The sequence below is a fragment of the Lepisosteus platostomus genome, chromosome 9 (assembly GCF_059453375.1).
Source record: "Lepisosteus platostomus isolate fLepPlt1 chromosome 9, fLepPlt1.hap1, whole genome shotgun sequence".
In the NCBI taxonomy this organism is placed as follows: Eukaryota; Metazoa; Chordata; class Actinopteri; order Semionotiformes; family Lepisosteidae; genus Lepisosteus; species Lepisosteus platostomus.
The window spans coordinates 36,261,588-36,280,308 of record NC_142619.1 but is presented as its reverse complement, the minus strand read 5'-3'; the positions used below and the strand labels follow the sequence as shown (position 1 = coordinate 36,280,308).

At 35.4% G+C, this 18,721-nt stretch overlaps 2 protein-coding genes across 2 annotated transcripts; one reads left to right on the top strand and one right to left on the bottom strand.

Annotated features, from left to right (window-relative positions):
• Positions 1–1,029: 1,029 nt before the first annotated feature.
• dnajb9a (DnaJ heat shock protein family (Hsp40) member B9a) lies at positions 1,030–5,495 on the bottom strand. Its single transcript, XM_088644846.1, has 3 exons — positions 5,363–5,495; positions 3,614–3,843; positions 1,030–3,422 (listed from the first exon to the last, which is right to left on the bottom strand). Exons 1-3 carry the CDS (start codon positions 5,389–5,391, stop codon positions 2,989–2,991), a joined length of 693 nt encoding a protein of 230 aa, XP_088500972.1. The 5' UTR covers positions 5,392–5,495; the 3' UTR covers positions 1,030–2,988.
• An 89-nt stretch (positions 5,496–5,584) lies between these two features.
• LOC148654908 (THAP domain-containing protein 5-like) lies at positions 5,585–9,678 on the top strand. Its single transcript, XM_088644843.1, has 3 exons — positions 5,585–5,807; positions 6,516–6,726; positions 8,654–9,678. The coding sequence occupies exons 1-3, from the start codon at positions 5,725–5,727 to the stop codon at positions 9,509–9,511; spliced, it is 1,152 nt and encodes a 383-aa protein (XP_088500969.1). The 5' UTR covers positions 5,585–5,724; the 3' UTR covers positions 9,512–9,678.
• The last annotated feature ends 9,043 nt before the right edge of the window (positions 9,679–18,721 follow it).

Genomic DNA, 18,721 nt, shown 5'->3' with positions numbered 1-18,721 from the left:
GACATTGCAGAACCAGCTGAGGACTCAAGTATTGCTACAAAACAGACATCAGCAACAAATTTCATTAAAAAGAAGTTCACTGAGGTACATTAGTCATGTCGGTTAGAGGTATGTTTGTCTATACAGTAGACTATAAAGACTATACAGTATAAGGTAAGTAAAAACACCAGATGGCTAAAACTAGGACAGGGCATGTTTCCTTGGGCATCAATGTACAGTATGTTGTGTCCATTCATCTATCCATCAGCAGAACACCACTTTTTCCTGATAAGGGTCACGGCAACTCAGAATGTATCTGGGAAGCATAGGGTGCAAGGCAGGAATACACCCTGGAAGGGGTAGCAGCCTATGATAGAGTGCATACACACATTCAGGAACAACCTTATTACACTAACCAGCATGACTTTTTAATGAACCTGGCCCCCACATTAAAATTAGAAGAATATGCAAACACACACAAAATGTGTTCTAGGCATGTATTTAACCCACAATTATGATGTATGGGTGAAGTTCTTGCTGTGGTTTGAGATAGTGTTATCCATAAAGGATTAGACAGGTAATAGAGATATATCAATAGAATTTCAATAAAGGACAACATTTTTATAGAATTATTCACATTTTTCTCCCTCACCCCAAAGACATGCCGGCTAGCTTTGATTTGCTGTTCTTAATTATCAGTTATTCTGCAGCCATGCAATGGACAAGCACACTGCCAAGGACAGGAGTAGTCATGTGCTGAGTCCTTGGGCCCCATCATCTGCAATATATTCCTGTTTACAGTAACCTTTTTCTGATAATGAATACATACATAAGATTGGTTTGCTCTAATCAATTAAGAGATAAGGCACTAGATGGGCATTAATTCTGTTTTTAATGCCCTTCTATGTCTACTCTGACAAGCAGCAAATAAAGACTAACCTACAGTATTTCACAAAGCATGCCAAAATGCAGTGATAAAATCATCTTTACTTTTTATAACAGGATTTAAAAGACACATGGTGAAATTTGTTTAAATAAAAAAAACAGAAGTATAATAATCTCCATTTTATTTTTTCACACAAGTGCACACATATTTTGTGACTCTTTAGGTCTGTTAAAATTACATACATTTCATCCATAGGATTAAAATAATGAAAGTGCAAGACAGTTTTATATCAGTTCCACATTACTACGAAGCCAGCAGTAACAGAAATGACAAAAGACGAAGTTCAAGGAAAAAAAGCTGGCTATAAACATATTGCACATTATGAAACTGTAGATCACAGACAACTCTACAGAGAAGGTTTGAGGTAACAGCCTTTAAGTTAAGGTACCTAAAAAAATAAGGTGATTAGAGTTGGTCTCTTTTCATTTTCTAAGTGATGGTTATACCAAAGTAACACATTAATAAAGGCAAAGTTAAAGAATGCAATTTGGAGTGCATCATCTCCTTTCTTCCCAGTGTTGAAAACCAGCCATATCACTTCTGATGCTTTCTATCCACTTGCCATTTACAGCAAATATCTGAAAAGATTCTTATTCTACCTACCCATGAACCTTAAAAACCCTTTTTGACCTCTTTCTAAAAATATGACTTTGAATTAGATATTGAGGGAGGACTCATTTCTTAGATTTCAATCTCTAATTGAATTATTGTACAATATTATGCTTGCCAAATAGACTTATTCTTGTGAATATAAAACTAGTCAATTCACAGCCACAATGAAATTTGAAAGTGCACACTTAACTGAACATTGGCACAAATGAAAACCAAAAGAATTTTGACTTCCGGTTGTTATAGCAAATACTAATGTGTTACTTTGATGATCAGGCTCAAATCCATATAAAAAGGGACTAACTTTATAATCAGCTGGTGTTATACAAAACAAACGTTAAAACAAAGTTTTCAAATAATAAAAGCTAACTAACTGCTTATGCAACAATACAATAATTGCAAAACCTCTTAATTTAAGTAATTTAAGCCTTCCTGAGTATAAACTGCTATGGAGGATCCATGTTTCAGCAAAATTGAAGGTAAAGGTCCACTATGAGATTTTTTTCCTTGCCTAACAAAATGTAAAATATCTCATAACCACTTTATCTTTAAACAAAAAAGGTGATGTATTAAAACTATATTGGCTTTCTAAGGAAGAAAATATTAGAATATGTTGCAGCATCAACAGAAAATTCCTGTCAAGGACAATATTTAAGATACCTTTTTAATACAAAATAAATCTATTTCACAGGATGAGGTTTAGTAAACTGACTTGAGCACACAGCTAACATTGAAAATTCACAATTAAAGTTTATAATTGCATGTGGTATTTCAGCTCCACAACAACTTAGGACTGTTAATGTTAAGGCTCATTCTGGGGGCCAAAGACTTAAAAGTTTTACACTAATTGTTTTTACAAAATGTATAGTATCTGCAGGAAAAACACAATGGATGAAAGTGTTTTTTTAATCTCACATTAAATTAGTTAAACTCTCTTTTATGGCAAGTTATAATGGTGCAAATTAAAATTCTGTTTTACAAATACATTTGATAACACGAGCTCTTTATATCAAACTAAAGGTGATGAAATCACATTAGAGCACCAACAAACATTACACCTTCATTGGAAACAATGCTCACCACTGCAGCCCCTTCTCTGTAATTTAATGTTGTGAAATACCACTTAATGGAAGTCTGCACCTCATCCCTTAGTGGCATCCCAAAAGTTGATGTTTTTATTGCTTGTAAGCAAAATTATCCTCTTACTGCATTTGCTGCACATGAAATATCTAAAGTCTCAGAATTTTTTAATCATATGAACACAAAAAAAATCAATAGCTATTTTAACAGGACTCTGTAATCTATATCTAAGTACCTGCCAAATACAAAGAACCTCACTTAAGTCAGTTTTAATTTGTTAAATTATTCTTATTATAAACAAAGTTGCTAAATGTGAATAATCACAAAACTAGTTACAAGATCATATCATTCACACTTGCAGCTCAGCATGGATTTTACGAGCCTGAACAGTCAGTGTAAGTGGTGACCATGTTCCCTCTGCGTTGTGTGACAGTCCTGCAGTGCTGCTTTGATGAACCCTGGAATCTGCTTTCAGTCCTCACTGTGTGCCTTCGGGTACTATCAAAACCATTGAATGTAAACATCTTTTCCATGTCTTCAAACATATCATCAAAGACTCCTCCTCCAAAGGAGAACTCCTTGTTTCGATTATGCGCTTCCTGGTGAGCCCGGAAGTGATTCTCAAAGTGCTTCTTCTGGTGATTCTGAGTAAAAAGGTCAAAATCTTTAAACATCTCATCAAAGTTGAAATTGAAGGGTTGATGAAAGTGATGTCTGTGTCCATTCCCTGTACCCTCATTAGGGAAAGCCCCATGTCCATACTGATCATACTCTCGCCTTCTTTTCTCATCTGATAGGGTTTCATATGCTGAAAGAAGAACAAAACTTATTATTTAAAAAAATGGATAAACCTCTTTAGCAATACAAAAATTAGCTTAAAGGAGAATCCTTTACTAGTTACACCTCAAGGATTTTAAATGACCAAACCTACTCAAAATAATGCCATTAAGACACAGAAGAATTATTCTATTGACTCATCGGAAAGTGCAATAAACTCACCTTCAGCTATTTCCCTGAATTTTGTTTCAGCATCAGGGCTCTTGTTTTTGTCAGGGTGGTACTTCATTGCTAGTTTATGAAAGGCCTTCTTAATCTGGCGTTCTGAAGCATCCTTTGGAACACCCAGAATGTCATAGTAGTCCTTTTTTGCAAGTATCAATTCTGAAATCATCAAAATGCACACCGCAAAGGTTAAAGCAGACTGTGCAGTCGCCATGTTGTTGGTTAACCTGCAAAAAAAAAGCAGAAGTACAGGTGAAGATAAAAAATGTTGGTCTAATCAACTGCACAAACCTCTTGACCCACGGAACATTTCTTTCATCACATAACCGTCATCAATGATTTATTTGCAGTTTTAGCTATACATCCTTCCATCCATTTTCTAATTACAGTACTTTATCTAGAGAGTCATGGAAAGAACCAGAGCCTAACCCAGCAAGCAATGGGTGAAAGACAGGACACTGGATGGACAGCAAAAATTACATGAAAATTATTGCTATTTAGATTTTTTGGTAAAGCAGTCACTGGTAAAAGTAAAGATTGAGGAATAAAAATCAGTCACTTAGTGTATACCGTATAAATGTTATTTATACTGCTAACCTCCAAAAAAATACTACTTGTTTGAAGTGTACAGAAGCAAAACGTATGGCAATATAATGGTGAGGAATAAAAATACCCCACTCATTTTCAATCTCCCTAAAATTTAAACAATTTAACCAATATTTAAAAAAACGTATGCATCTTCACCTTCACTACTATTGCTAACATATAATAACTCCCAAGCAGAATTACGCCCTCGATATGATCAACTACACGTATCAGGCTCGATACACACTGTGAGAAATGGCATGCAAAATGAGATTTCTAATTACAACATCCTTTAAAAAGGAACAATGGCAGCAGCGTGCAGTAGTGATCAGGACTCGGGCCGGAGGGTCGTGGATTCAAACTCGTTGGATGAACCACTGAGCCCAGGTACTATACATCACTTATTCAGCAATTTCAATTTCCTGTTGTATAAAGGGGTCTCCAGGCCTTCACTATAAAGACGCATATTTTCGCAAATGACTTATGTACTATAAATGTACAATAATAAACGAATAAAAATGGTCGTTTAAAACCAACAATGTATCACACTTACTACTACTGAATAAATTATTACATTTATTTTGTGTAATTTCCAAACACCCTACTTTGAAGCTTTAAAAGAAGTTTTGTGGCTGCATAACTATGCTCTACGCTACGTAACCGCTTCGCAGTTGAACAGAGTACCGGCTACCTTATTACTGCCATTACAACACACTTTTTAACTTAAAGTTTTAAATTGAACGTAATGTTGATTCTTTACAATATTGCGAAGTTCTGCAGGTGAACATTATAAGAATTAGATACAATGACGTCAGACGAAAAATAGACTTGAAAAACAGTAGCCAAGCAACAGCAAGCAAGTCTCAGAGGAGGCTGTCAAACCAAAGCTCTCACAGAACTGAAAAGAGAAAGATATTGTGACTGGCTTTTCTTTAAAGTTCAGTTTGACGAATGTGTTACAGTGCAGTAACAGACGCGGCTGACGTAATTTTAACAGATTTTACATCGTAATTTGTTGTCTCCTAAGCGTAGGAACAGCAGCGCACATCTCAAAACACAAATTAATCACCATATACAATTGAAAATGACAAATTGTTACATTATATTATGATTCCTAAACGCGCCTGAATATAAATTCAATACAAAAAGCTTATAACGTACCAGAGTGAGACCCCAACTCCCGTCCGCATTGAAGACAATCAAACACTGATGACGCCCGTGCTACTGACATTCCGCTTAGTGCCACTGCATTCCAGAACCGAAACACCACGAAGCGCAGTCTGATTGGTCTGTTACCGTACCATGTGACTCTTGTCACTCCGAGCACGTGGAAGGCTGTTGTAGTCTGAAGTAAAAACATCATATCCGGCTATAAGTATACGTCATCACCCGGAATTGGAACACCTTTCAAAGGGAAGTACACAAGAGTGTACATGTAAAAAAGGCTGTATGCAGGGTTATTGCTAAAATACTGTGAAACAAATTAAAAATATAGAAAATAAGAGACTCGGGCCTCATGAATTATGCCCCGCTATTGTGCTGCAAAACTCTGTAAAAATCGAGGAGGCTTGCCTTCGAAAGACAATAAGAAAATTAGTTTCTATCCGTAAGTTTTGCCTTAAAAACATATCACATTTATGAGATAAATCACGCAGGTGTTGTATGATGCGTTGTCATGTGTTATGTTTGAAATTGTTTATATGTGTAATAATTGAACTTTTCACAGATATTTAAATATATTCTGCTTTTCTTATTTTTTTCTATAACAAGTGCGCTTGATTATAATTATTACTGCAACAGAAAACGGAATTTGTAATAAAATGTTTAAAAGTGTCCTTATGGTGGTGTACAAAAATGAATAATTTAAAATAAGTCTGAAAATGGATTAAAATAGCAGGAAAAATCTTCTAATGTACTGTGTACACATTTTACTTTAAAACGGTTCCAAAACACCGATCTGAAGCAGACGTTGACGTTTATAATTAATTGATTAGTTAAGTCTAATGTAGGTTAATATACTCTTTATAACCCATGGTAATGATACTAAATGTGAGAGTAAATGTTGAACATAATTCAGTTGCTCATAATTCATTATTCAATTGGTTGTTACTGACATGAACAGATACACATCTCACTTAGACATGAAAGTTAGTTTACAGAGCTACATAACGGAAAATGTGGCATATTCAAACGATTGTTATAAAAAATGGGACAAATCTTAATTGTCCCAAAATCGGATACAATTTTATTTTTTTATGTAAGGACAACCGTGTATAACTTTTCTTACCATTAGTGTTTTATGTATCTTCAAAAGGTTCCCACTGCAAGACCAAGTACGACTTCAGCAATGGGTAATTAACATGAAACGCGAAAACTGGACACCGAGTAGACATCAATACCTGTGCAGCGATCACTTCACGGAGGACTCTTTTGATATGCGTTGGGGGATACGGTATTTGAAGCACAGCGCTGTACCTACAATTTTCCCTTTATCATGTGATCAACACGAAGAACAATCTATGCAGGTAAAACATATTAGAACAATTAGAAGGGATACGTGTTGTTTATTTTAGGTGATTGCTTAAGTTTGCGATTATTCTTGTTTGTTTTACTCGATTGTTATTTTAATTAACCGATGTATTAGTACTTTAATTATCACATAATGGAGGGTTACTTGTTGCCCTGTAATGGACTGGCATCCATTGTTTGCCAGGATAGACTCTGGCTCCCCTGAAACCCTTAATTGGATGAAGCAGTTAGAAAATGGATAGATTGGAGGGTTGCTTATGTCATTTACATGCTTTATACTGTAGTAAATTATGCAACGGTATAGGGGTGGGCTTGATTATATACTAATTAGGCTATTCACAACAGTTTTCTGCATCAAGACTGTCAAGACTGTACTGTACCAAAAGATGAAAATGAAACTAAAAGATTGTCATCCTGTCTACCTATTTTCACAGCACGATGTGAATCTTGTCTCTTAGCACTTTACAAAAGAGTTTAAAATACACTGAGCCTTATTGGGGCAGGGGGCAACACTCTATACATGCACAGGTAGTGGACAAAAAATGGAAACGCCTGGGTAAATGAGGGACATCAAGTGTATTGAAATCTTGGACTTCCAGATAAGTGTGGATAGGTGTGTGTTAATTAAGCAATGAACATACTAGCATGCTTAGTGTCATGTATAAAAAATACTGGATAGGTCTTTTTTCTATAAATGGCTAGCTTTATCTATGGCTAGCTTGACTTCATGAGGAGACGGTGGTGGCTTTGAAAGAGGGGTGATTGTTGGGATGTTTGGCAGGAGCTTCATGTCCCACACACATCGGTGCCTAAGGTGATGTCAGCATGGGAATCCAAGCGAAAGACTTGAGCAAAGGGCAGCAGTGGGTGGAAACGCATGTCCAGGATCAAGATCTCTGTGTATTTGAAGTAAATAAAGTAGGTGAGCAACTGCAGATGAATTCTCAAAATATTTCAACCAGGGGCACAGGCCTGCACAGAGTAGGATACTGTAGTTTGGTTGCAGTGCAGAGTGTCTTGATCTTTACACCTGGAAGTGCGCATTTGTGAATCTATTAGAGCAAAGAGAAATGTGAAATGGTCATATGAGTCATTCTTCATCACATTCTTGATCACCAGAACCCAATCGAGCTTTTATGAGATATTCTGAACCATCGCCATTGGCATTTTCCATCTTCATCAACCTGGCGTCGGTTGATTAGCTTGCTCTTGAAGAGTAGCACTGCATCCCTCCTGCAGAATACCAGACACTTGTAGAGACTAGTATGCCACAGTGCCAACAGGCCACACTGACCGCACGTGCTGGCCCAATACCCTATTAATTTCCATCAGCGTTTAACAGTTTCCATTGGTGTTTCCATATTTTTGTCCACTGCCTGTGTGTCTTTAATAAAATGATATTCTAGTTTAGGTATTGGTTGAATGGTTTAATAGTCATTTTGATTAATTCATCATTTGATATTGTGCCAGCGACTGTGACAAACTCAGATGACTCAATTAAATCATCACATAACTGAGAGGACTGATTGAACATAACTTATGCATTGATTTAGTCTGTTTATCTGGTAATGTTGGAGACTGGAGTAAATGCTCTCACTGAGGCCAGGCCGCCATTACCAATTAGTAAGGGTTTTGTGTAGACACCCCAATGGGCATTAATGAATGTAGCATGGATGTGCAGTACAATACACTAAGAATTGCTTACGACAAACCAGTTGAAGTGGTGTGTGATGGTGTGTGTTAGGCAGGGGTATCTAGTTGCTACAGTACTACATGACTGACAGACTTCACAGAGGTTGATTTATTTATTCTGAAATCATTACAAAAAATTACACATCTGCTTTTAATATTGTTGTGAATAATTTGCATTTTGGAATTATCTGAGCTCATTTGTAACATCTCCAAAATATACTTATTTTCCAGGATGAGTGGAATAGACGTCATGTTAAAAAGAAAGCAAGACCTAAAGAGAAGATGTCTGATATCAAAGATACTAATAAGTCTCTCAGGCCTTCCTCACCTTCTAAGAAGAAAGCACTCATTTTGAAAAATGAAATTCCCAAAGAAAAAGAAGATAGATGTTACACTGAATGTCCTAGAGAGGAAAACATAGTAAAAAATGACAAAAATGAGACTGAAGGTGACGTATGCCAGATCAAGACTGTTTTTCTCATAGAAGCTCTTGAACCGGAAGGAACGTCATCTTGTGAGGTTTTTGAAATCAATACTTCATTTGCAGAAACCAAATACAATACCCAACTTACAAATGATGAGTCTGAAGGAGTGAGGACATTGGTAACTCCTACATCCCTTTCTGGCAGTGGGTCCAGTGATACACAGCGCTGTCCTGAATCAGATTCCCCTGTGACTGTGGATTATGCAGAAATCCCAGGTGCTTGTAGTTCAGATGAAACATCACATGAAAGACTGAAAGCAGCTCTCAAAGAGACAATTAACATGCTTCCTCTCAGTCTGCATAGGAAATATAGCAGAGATTCTGCAGAGGAATCTGAAAGGGAGACCTGCAGTGCAGATCACATTTTACTTTATGAGCATTCATACTCAAAGCAAGACATTGACAAAGACCACCTATGGACCAAGATCGCCAGTCTTCACACAAAAATAACACAGCTGGAAAAAAAAGAGGAGAAAACTGTAGCCAAAATAAACTCTCTGGAAAATGTAATAGCTCAGTTGAAGAAGGAGAACATTGTTTGTGAAGAAAAGCGGAGAGTCCTAGAGAACTACTTCACATCTCTTGAATTTGCAATGGTTCAGTGATTATATCCTTCACTGTGAAGCGAACAGACTCCAGCCCATGACAGTCAATGGTGCAAAATCGGTTTGTATTTTGTGTATAGATTTTGCCTGTACTTTGGCCATTAAAAACTGCATATGCTGTTGTGTAAGATAATATACAAATCAACATTAAAATATAAACAAGTGAAGGTTATGCAGTCTTGTGGTTATGTTTGTATTTGAAAAATGTACCCCCCTATTAAAACAAATTAGGCATAGGTAGGTTAACTGCATAATTTGTACTTGGAACAGTTTAACAAATTAGTGACTATTATTATGATAACATCTATTGTAGTGCATATACTGTATACTGTAATTTAACTTGGAGCTTGAGAATCATGTAATCAGGTAATATGTGAGGCTCATATTACACATGAGCCTTATTTCAAACTTTGTTTTACTTTTCAGTGTGGAATCAATCTCTGATTCTTCCATAATACACATAGCATATTTGCTTTTTATATAATGTTGTACATGCATGGTAAACAAACACAGAAACATAAGAGTGTTTGTTTTAAATTTGTTGTTAACTCTCAGGCCTCTTATTCTGTAAATGGTGAAGTTCTGTATGAGATTAAACTAATGGTGCAGCATTAAATGGAAGTTAAATTTACATTCCACTCTGAATATATGTGTATTTTAAATATAATGTGCACAAGTTTACACTCTAATTTAATCTGTGAATTTGTTAACATGAAATTCACAACAGACTTAATCATAAATGAAGTGAAGGAAGGTTTACAGGTACTTAATGATCCATGAAAATCAAAATTTAGTATGTATGTCTAAGAATGTACTACACCTTTATAAGAAATGTGACGTCAAATTATATTATTAAGATCTCACATGCTTCAAAATTCAGGATGTTAAAATTCTTTGAGGGTCTTGAACGTTACAGCAAACCTTTTGAATGTAGAAGTTGTTAGCAAGGCTTAAAATGACACCACAGATACAAATTCAGACTTCATCTTAACTTGTACACTTAATTAAAGAATACAGTATGTTGTTTATTTTTTGTGACATTTGGTGCTTCTTAAGATTCCTGTAAATAAAGTTTCTTTTTTACTTTGTTTGGGCAGAGTAGTGAGGTTCATTGCAATTGAATTATCCTATCTTAAAAATGCAGTCTTTACATGACTGTGACTGAAAAATGCACACTTTAACAATTTAATTTTGAAGAGGTATGCTTTTGTTTGCACACATAGATGCACCTAAGATCTGCTGGAAAGTTGTCTCCCTCATGGGATTTTTGTAGTTCATTTTGGATAGGTTTTGGAGACAGTCTACTCAAAATGTTGTCCTTCCTTTGCCCCTTTCAGCTTATAAAAACAATGGTTATTACTAAACTAGTCAGTATAAGGAATTCAGTGTTGTCATTAAGGTTTAAATGACCCTTTTGTGCATTGGTGCATTGTTTCAGCTCAGTTTCAGGTCAGTCTTGGAAGTTTTTCCACTCCATGAAGAGGTGATTAAAATCCACATCATTGTGTATCACTTTGGTTAATAGCAGATACAGTGTAGTTTACCTTGTAGGCATTATTTTATCTCCATTTGTTCTTCACTGCCTACATTGTGAAGAATTAGGTTTTTGATTCTTCAGGATTCTTTGAAGGAAACAAGAAGAAAATGGTTTATTTACAATTCAATGGCTCTCCACAGGATAATCTGACAGAAAAAAAGAAGTGAGCAAATTTCTCATTTAGCAGAAGATGTAGTAGAAGAATGGGTGAATCCACTCTTAAAATGACGATGGCTTCTGATGTGTTTCTAGCACTAGTGTCAATAAATCCCTGTGAAAATAGGCAGATGCAAAAATCAGTGTGATCATTACAAGTAGAGGTCAAATGGCAGAGGCCAAAATGTACAAAAAATGCAATAAGTGAGATTACTGTAGAAGCATGATGCAGTACCCTCTGGGTGATGTGCCTATAGGGGCCTTGTGTATATGTGCTGATTGACTTGTATTTGCTGTACACACTGTTGTATACAGTGGCTTATGTTACAGCAGAAGGTACAATAGTTGGCATTGATGGAGGCTGAGGACAGTAAAAGAAACTGGATAAAAAGGCAGCGAGCAAGTGTTGTGCAATTAAATAAAGCAGTAGAAGTTCTCTTGTCTTGTCTGCTCTTCTTCCAGATTTTATGTATGTCTAGGCTGCTCTTCTACTTTCAGACCCTGTCCATTCTTCACCTTTACTTTTCTATGAATAGGCTTCATTACTCTGCTCTCCTCCCCACTGATAGCTGATGTGTAGTGAGTGTTCTGGCGCACTATGGCTGCCGTCGCATCATCCAGGTGGATGCTGCACATTGGTGGTGGTGGAGGGGAGTCCCCATTACCTATAAAGCGCTTTGAGTGGAGTGTCCAGAAAAGCGCTATATAAATGTAAGCAATTATTATTATTATTATTATTATTATTATTATTATTATTATTATTATTATTATTACTTGTTGTGGAATTAATTTCTCACAAAAATCATAATTTACTCTCGGTCCTTCACCACCTTTCAGTATTTCCTCAAAATGACTAGTGGCAACTAAATTGCACAGTTTATGAAGTTTACACTCGTACCCCCTACCAATTCTAACCGCTTTTCCATTTGCCCTACCTCACATATTTGTTTTTCACACTCTTTCCTGTACACATCTGAAGAAGACTCTAAAGTCTAAACATTGTCATTGTTTTTTTCTACGTTTTAGCATTGTATTAACCTTTACTCGTTCCTTTGCATCTTGAACACTGGCACAACTCCCCGATCTGGCTTGTACTGTTAATGTAGAGTTCTCTTCCAGCTCTAGCTTTTCTAGCTTTGAGATTTGTGACATGTAGTGTATATAACTTGTTCAAAGAAGCCTCTCTTTGAGACAAGAAGAAGCAAAAGTGTTAAAAGTACCAATAATAAAATACTCCTTCCACAATAGCTTACATTTACCAATTGAAATTGTTTGCTAGGAGCACATTCTTAAGATAAAATTATTGTGTATCTAGAGGTGGGACTCTCATATAGCTTTGACAGAAACGGACTTTTCCTGCAGACATAGCTCTGACTCAGATTTGTCGCTAAGCAACAGTTTCATCAGATTTAATAAGGATATAACCTCACTTAAAACAATCCTTTCAGATATGATTCTCCTACCAAGCGTAATCCTACAGCAAAATATTATCAAATTTTCAATATTACATGAGATATTCCTTGAGATAATCAGATCAGTATATTCTTAAAATGCACCCAGAGGACAACTATGTTTAGATGCACTCAGAAAATATCATGTCTCAGGGTACATAGCCTTTCTGAGTGAAAAGGAAATAAGATATTGTTTCTTTGTCCTGAAAAAGTATTATTTTCTTTTTTGTTCTTGCAGACTCTGGATATTTTAAATATACTTTTTGAAGTTTTTTTGAAAACTATGAAATGTAAAGAATTTCCTGAATTATTTTCAGAATCAGAAAAAATAGTTGTTTTCTTGCTGTACTCTAGATAAATAAGCTTTTCTTGCTACATATAAATACCCTTTTCACTAAGAACAAAAGAGGAGAGGGTTTAATTATTATTAAGAAAAATAAATATTTTTGTGTTTTGGTGCAACATTTTTGGAAAATGAATGGATTTTAATTCTCTTTAGAGTTGGTACAGTGGTTCCCCTTGGTAAACTGATACATGAAGAGCTTTTCTTATTTAATACATCCATGAGGTGGCACTGTTTCCTCAAAGCATAGAAAATTGGAAGACAAGCTGAAACAAAAGGTATGAACTGACTAAATTGGGTTCAACATATTTATGTTATCCTTGGCAATTCTCAAATATGATGAATTTTCCCTTGGATTTTCAAAGGTTCTCTTTATTACTTGACTTATGAATTCTAGTAGACATGACAAATAGCCTCAGAATAAACAAAAATCCCCAAATCCTGAATTTATTTAATGTAAGCCTTATTCAGCGTAAGTCATGTTTTCTAAGGAAACATATTATTTTTACTTAGGTTTTTAGACCAGTACTCTTTTCAGCATGTTCCAGTTAAGAATATTGTCATGCAAACTTCAGTTATTGCATGAATATTTCAGTAAAGGCATTTTGGATTTACTATGGTGAAATTGTTATTGATTTTAAATGATAGGAGCTTTGCCTAAATGTGTTTTGTCAAGGACTGCATTTTCAGACCTTATACCAAATATGTGGTCAATTCATCCCTATCAAAAGTGGTATGTATTATTATCTTTGCCAGATTAGTTTCTCTAGTCTGTGTTTTTCTTATATACAGTACTAATGCACAAAAGAAATGCAACACACATTTTATATAATATTTTTTAAACCATCGATATCAAAGTCAAGAGAAATGTTAAGAAAAACACATGAAACATTTTCAGTATTTAGGTTACACACTTCCAACTACAAAATTTACCAAAGTCAGTATCAGCATTATCATCTCTGAGCAGTAACATAGTCCAGGCAGCCCTGATACCTGTGATCCGATTAACCTCTAGTTAGACTACAGTAAATGTGCAGCAACTGCCAGCTGGTACTGGTTGACTGGTTTTGTTGATAGAATTGGCAATATTTTTTTTTCCTTAGGTACTCAATATGGGTCCAGTGGGGGGAATGCTGCCCCCCCCCCCCCCATTTTAAAATAACTGGAGGATGGGGCCCTCAAATATTTCTGAGGTTGTGCCACTGTAATTTCTGCACAGTGTGGTCTTGCTTTCTCCTGCTGGAACATTAACAATGCCAGACCAGCTTGTAGGAACGGAAGAGCTGGTGGCTCTGAGTGTTCGCCAATTAATAACTGAACAGTGCTTTTCATCTCAATTTGCACCATAGATATTCTGGTGTAAAAGTGAGTTCACATCTGAAGAATCAGTGGCACAACCAAACTGCATGCAACAAAGTTACACACAAACTATGTATACTTTTGCAACTAATGATAAACCCAATTAATAGTAAACCAACTAGTTGCTCAGCCACTGCAGTAATCTGCTTTGTCACGTTACGGTGACAAACAATATTGTGTGCCAATTCACAACATCAATTGTGATAAGAATAAGAGCTAACGTATGAGCTGTTACAATACTTCCTGTGTCTTCTACTAAGTAAGTGATAAATTGAATTTTTTAAAAAAGTTGGGAGAAACCATCTAGCATTTGGTGCAGTTGTTAGAAAAAAGGAAGCTTTATAAAAAGTAGCATAAATTGTACTACATCAAAACATAATGAGAATCTACTATGAAAGAGATTATGTAGAAGAAGTCTTATTAAACCCAAGTTAGCCCTTACCAACCATGGCCTCCTAATAATCCCCATCTATGAATTGGCTTCGTTACTCTGCTCTCCTCCCCACTGATAGCTGATGTGTGGTGAGCGTTCTGGCGCACTATGGCTGCCGTCGCATCATCCAGGTGGATGCTGCACATTGGTGGTGGTGGAGGGGAGTCCCCATTACCTATAAAGCGCTTTGAGTGGAGTCTCCAGAAAAGCACTATATAAGTGTAAGCAATTATTAATTATTATTATTATTATCTAACATCAAAGCTTCATTTCAATAAAGCAATAATATGTATATGTCTAGTAAAATACTGTGGTAATTCTAAGACTGTTTTTAATTTTTTAAAATATTTATCAGTTGTAATGCCGCATAGGGATGGAACACAACAGGCATCGTTTTCCCTGTGGTCTAATATTTTATTTTTTTTAACTTCCCTCTGCCTTAGATGGTCATGTGGAGCTTACAGGCTGTTTTGGACGGACACCATCTTATATACAGCATAGTTATATACTGTAAGAAATAAAGCTAGTTTGGAAAAAATGAACATTTTTTAAACAGCCTAGAATGCAACTGTTTTTCACAAATTCAAGGACCAACTTCATTTTATAAAGCTATAATGTACTGCAACGTTCTGGTTAGATGCCCACTGACTTGGAATTGGCCTTTCCATCATTTCTAACCCAGTTGTAATTGATTATTTTTATTGTTTTTGCTTATGTCTCCATTTGTTCACTGCAGCACACTTGTTTAGAGAGATTCTGCTTGCCAGCTAGCACACAAGTTCAGTGGAGTTCATCCTCTCTGTCTTGTTGACATATTTGGATGCTATTGACAAGGTTCCTCGTGCTTTTTTAGTGTTTATGGCACTTCTTAGTATTGTGTTTTTGAGTCTGAAATATTAAGGTACTTCAACACAGCCTCATGAAATGGGTATGTAATTGTAAACAGGTCAAGCTGATATACAAAATAATAACAGATGTCTCTACTTCTGGAGATTTCATGTAATAGGCCTTAGGTCATAATAATACTAGAAAAGAACGGCTGTGTGAAACAGCTTGGTTATTACTACGTTGATAAAAAAATACTTAAAGTTGTACACATGTTTTACTCACCAATTTCTGGATGAAAATCTTGGCTCTCCATATCTGAAGAGAAAGTGATTATCACTGTCATTTACATATTTGTGTCTAGTGGTCTATTCACCTACAGCCCAGTTCTTCTTCTTTTTATTCACTGATGTCACATTTAATTGTAAACACAATGTATTTTGACATAGCAACTCAGTTCAATAGACTTTTAACACCACTTACAATAAACCATTAATGCACAATTTAAAGAATAGGTACAAACATAAAGGACCAACAGACAGAGAAATAAGATTTGTGGGGACATAATGCATACCGGTTTCCACATGGTATGATTAATTTAATAAATTAAGGCCAAAGCAGATCAGAAAGCAATGCTTGCCATGAAGAAGCTATAATATAGGAGGCAGTATAATTAAAATCGATGCTTTAGAAATTAAACTTTATTTTAAAATAAAAGTAGGTTTAAGTGAAACCAGTAAAGAAAGAAAAACTTGTAGTTGCGTTTTTTTACCTCATAAACCAGAAAGCTTTCAACAGTGACACAAGACAAGGGTAGTGTACATGGACTAGAGAATTACTAATATACTACTTATCCATAAAATGGATAATGAAACTGAACCTTACACGTTAGATTATTAAAACAGTTATTATAACTAGAAAGGAAATACTAGCCTAGGGCACAGAATATAGAAAATGGAATGCGGGACGCAGCCTGGGAAAAATTGTGCTTTCTGTGACTTTCACTCAGACCTCAGACTTTTCTTACAGTTTATTCCTGCAGAAAAAATGTTAGAAATTATAAAGTAGAGGCAGTGTTTGTATACAGCAGTGTGCAGATATCTTGAACACTTGATATTTTGTCATCTATTCTAAAAAAATGAATTAATTACATGAAGTGATATATAAAGTAAGGTTATGTCTGTAAATATAGCTTACACAATAATTTAAAACAATAAATATATACATTTAATATTTATTAGGATTTTGTTCGGAATATTGGTATTTATGTTTTTGCAATGTGAAACACAAACTTACTTCTTCACAGATAACACAGCAGATACTGTAAAAGTCAGGTACTTATAATAATCATTAAATACTTTTTCTGAGGATAAGAAATTCCAAACTTCTAACAAAGACATACAGTATACATTTTTTTATTTATAGCTATACCGTTGCATTTACTCCCTCTAGACTTGTTCTTTTTCCTACATTTAGATTATTAATAACCAGTTTTTAATAAAAGGTAAATATTTCCTCATTTTGACTTTTTTCATAACATTAATTTACTGTACAGTGGTTTAGATGATAGAGCAGATCAAGCTTATGTAGTTTATGTTTTAAGTCATTTAAGTACTACTGTAGCATATTCCTGTACGACAACAAAAGAGGAGAAAAAAACACCAAAAATACCCGCTATCATTAAGTGTGTACTGTACGTGATACTGAGCAATGGGGCAGATGTGATTACTAGCTTTGTAACTAAAAGTATTCATAACAGAGAGGCCCTGTGGATTTGAAGAATGTTTGCAACATTGAGTCCCGACTGAAAGTCTGCTGTGAAGGTCAGATACTTTCAGAAAAGCTTCTGTAATCTCAATACTTGTTTGTCATGGATGTTTTAAAACTTGTTGTAAGTTATCTGAACTGTGAATGGCTTCTTGCATTTTTTTTGTTATTGGGTCAGTACAGGGATTCCCAGAATAAATGTAATTTGTTATTACACACTTATGTGAGCTTGATGATTGCATGCTCAGACCACAAAATAAGAGCATTGCTGCTATTATTGGAATTATTTTGTTTTAATGCTTGTAAAAGCACTACTTTATATTTCAGGCATTATAATCTTGATAATCTTGGGTATTTATCAACAAGACCTTAAAAAGTTTATTCATTTTTTTCTCAAATACTAAATGGTTTAATACCTGTTGAAAGCGTGATTAATTGTAAGTAAGGATTTTCCTCTGCATGTTGCAAAACAAACCATAAGGAGACAAATAGCTTATTGATATGCAAGAAATAAGCATATACAGGTGTGCATTTGTAATATGGCAGACACGTAATTCTTATATTCATTTTGTATATTATTTTTGTCATGCTAAACTATCATCTTCCTTTCTTAACATGTGAGTGTCAAACATACAGCCCACAGACGGTCTGGCCTCATATGGGACTCAGTTTGCACCTTAGCCTGTTTAGACTACACACTCACACACTAAGCAGACACCCTTGGTGATGTTCTTGTATCAGTCATCCATCCACATCACTCCCTGTGTTTTCCTGTTTGGGGCTGTTACAGATTTAGTTTGACAGGTGCATATCGTTTCATAAAACCTGTGTGTATATTGATACCTCCAGACTTCTGTTCTCACTTCCTCTAAATTAGATATGGGCAGCTTGATGTCACTATTTTACTGAACACAACTGTGTCACTGAATTGAGTTTTTGTCAATAAATGATATACAAGTACTGAACTTAGCCAGAATCTACACAATCCACTCTCAGATTTTTTATGCAGCCTGGTGATCTGCACCTGTTCACTCTCCAATGTAATTCTGATCCACATAAAGTGATTTGACAGTTTATCATTGCTTACCTGTTCCATCACCACATCAGCTCATCAAGCACTTCAACCACAGGATTTCATCTGACAGCTCAGGGAACCTTATAGAACTGGAGAGATTGCTAAAATGTTGTTTTTATTATTTATTAAGGTAAAATGAAAATAAGAAGAAATAATGTGAAAATGTCATGGTAGTTTAACTTCTTCCACAAGGGGAGATAGTAGTTTGAGAAACCAGAAACATTATATGTTTGTGAATGTCCCAGAAGAAATATAATTTATTCA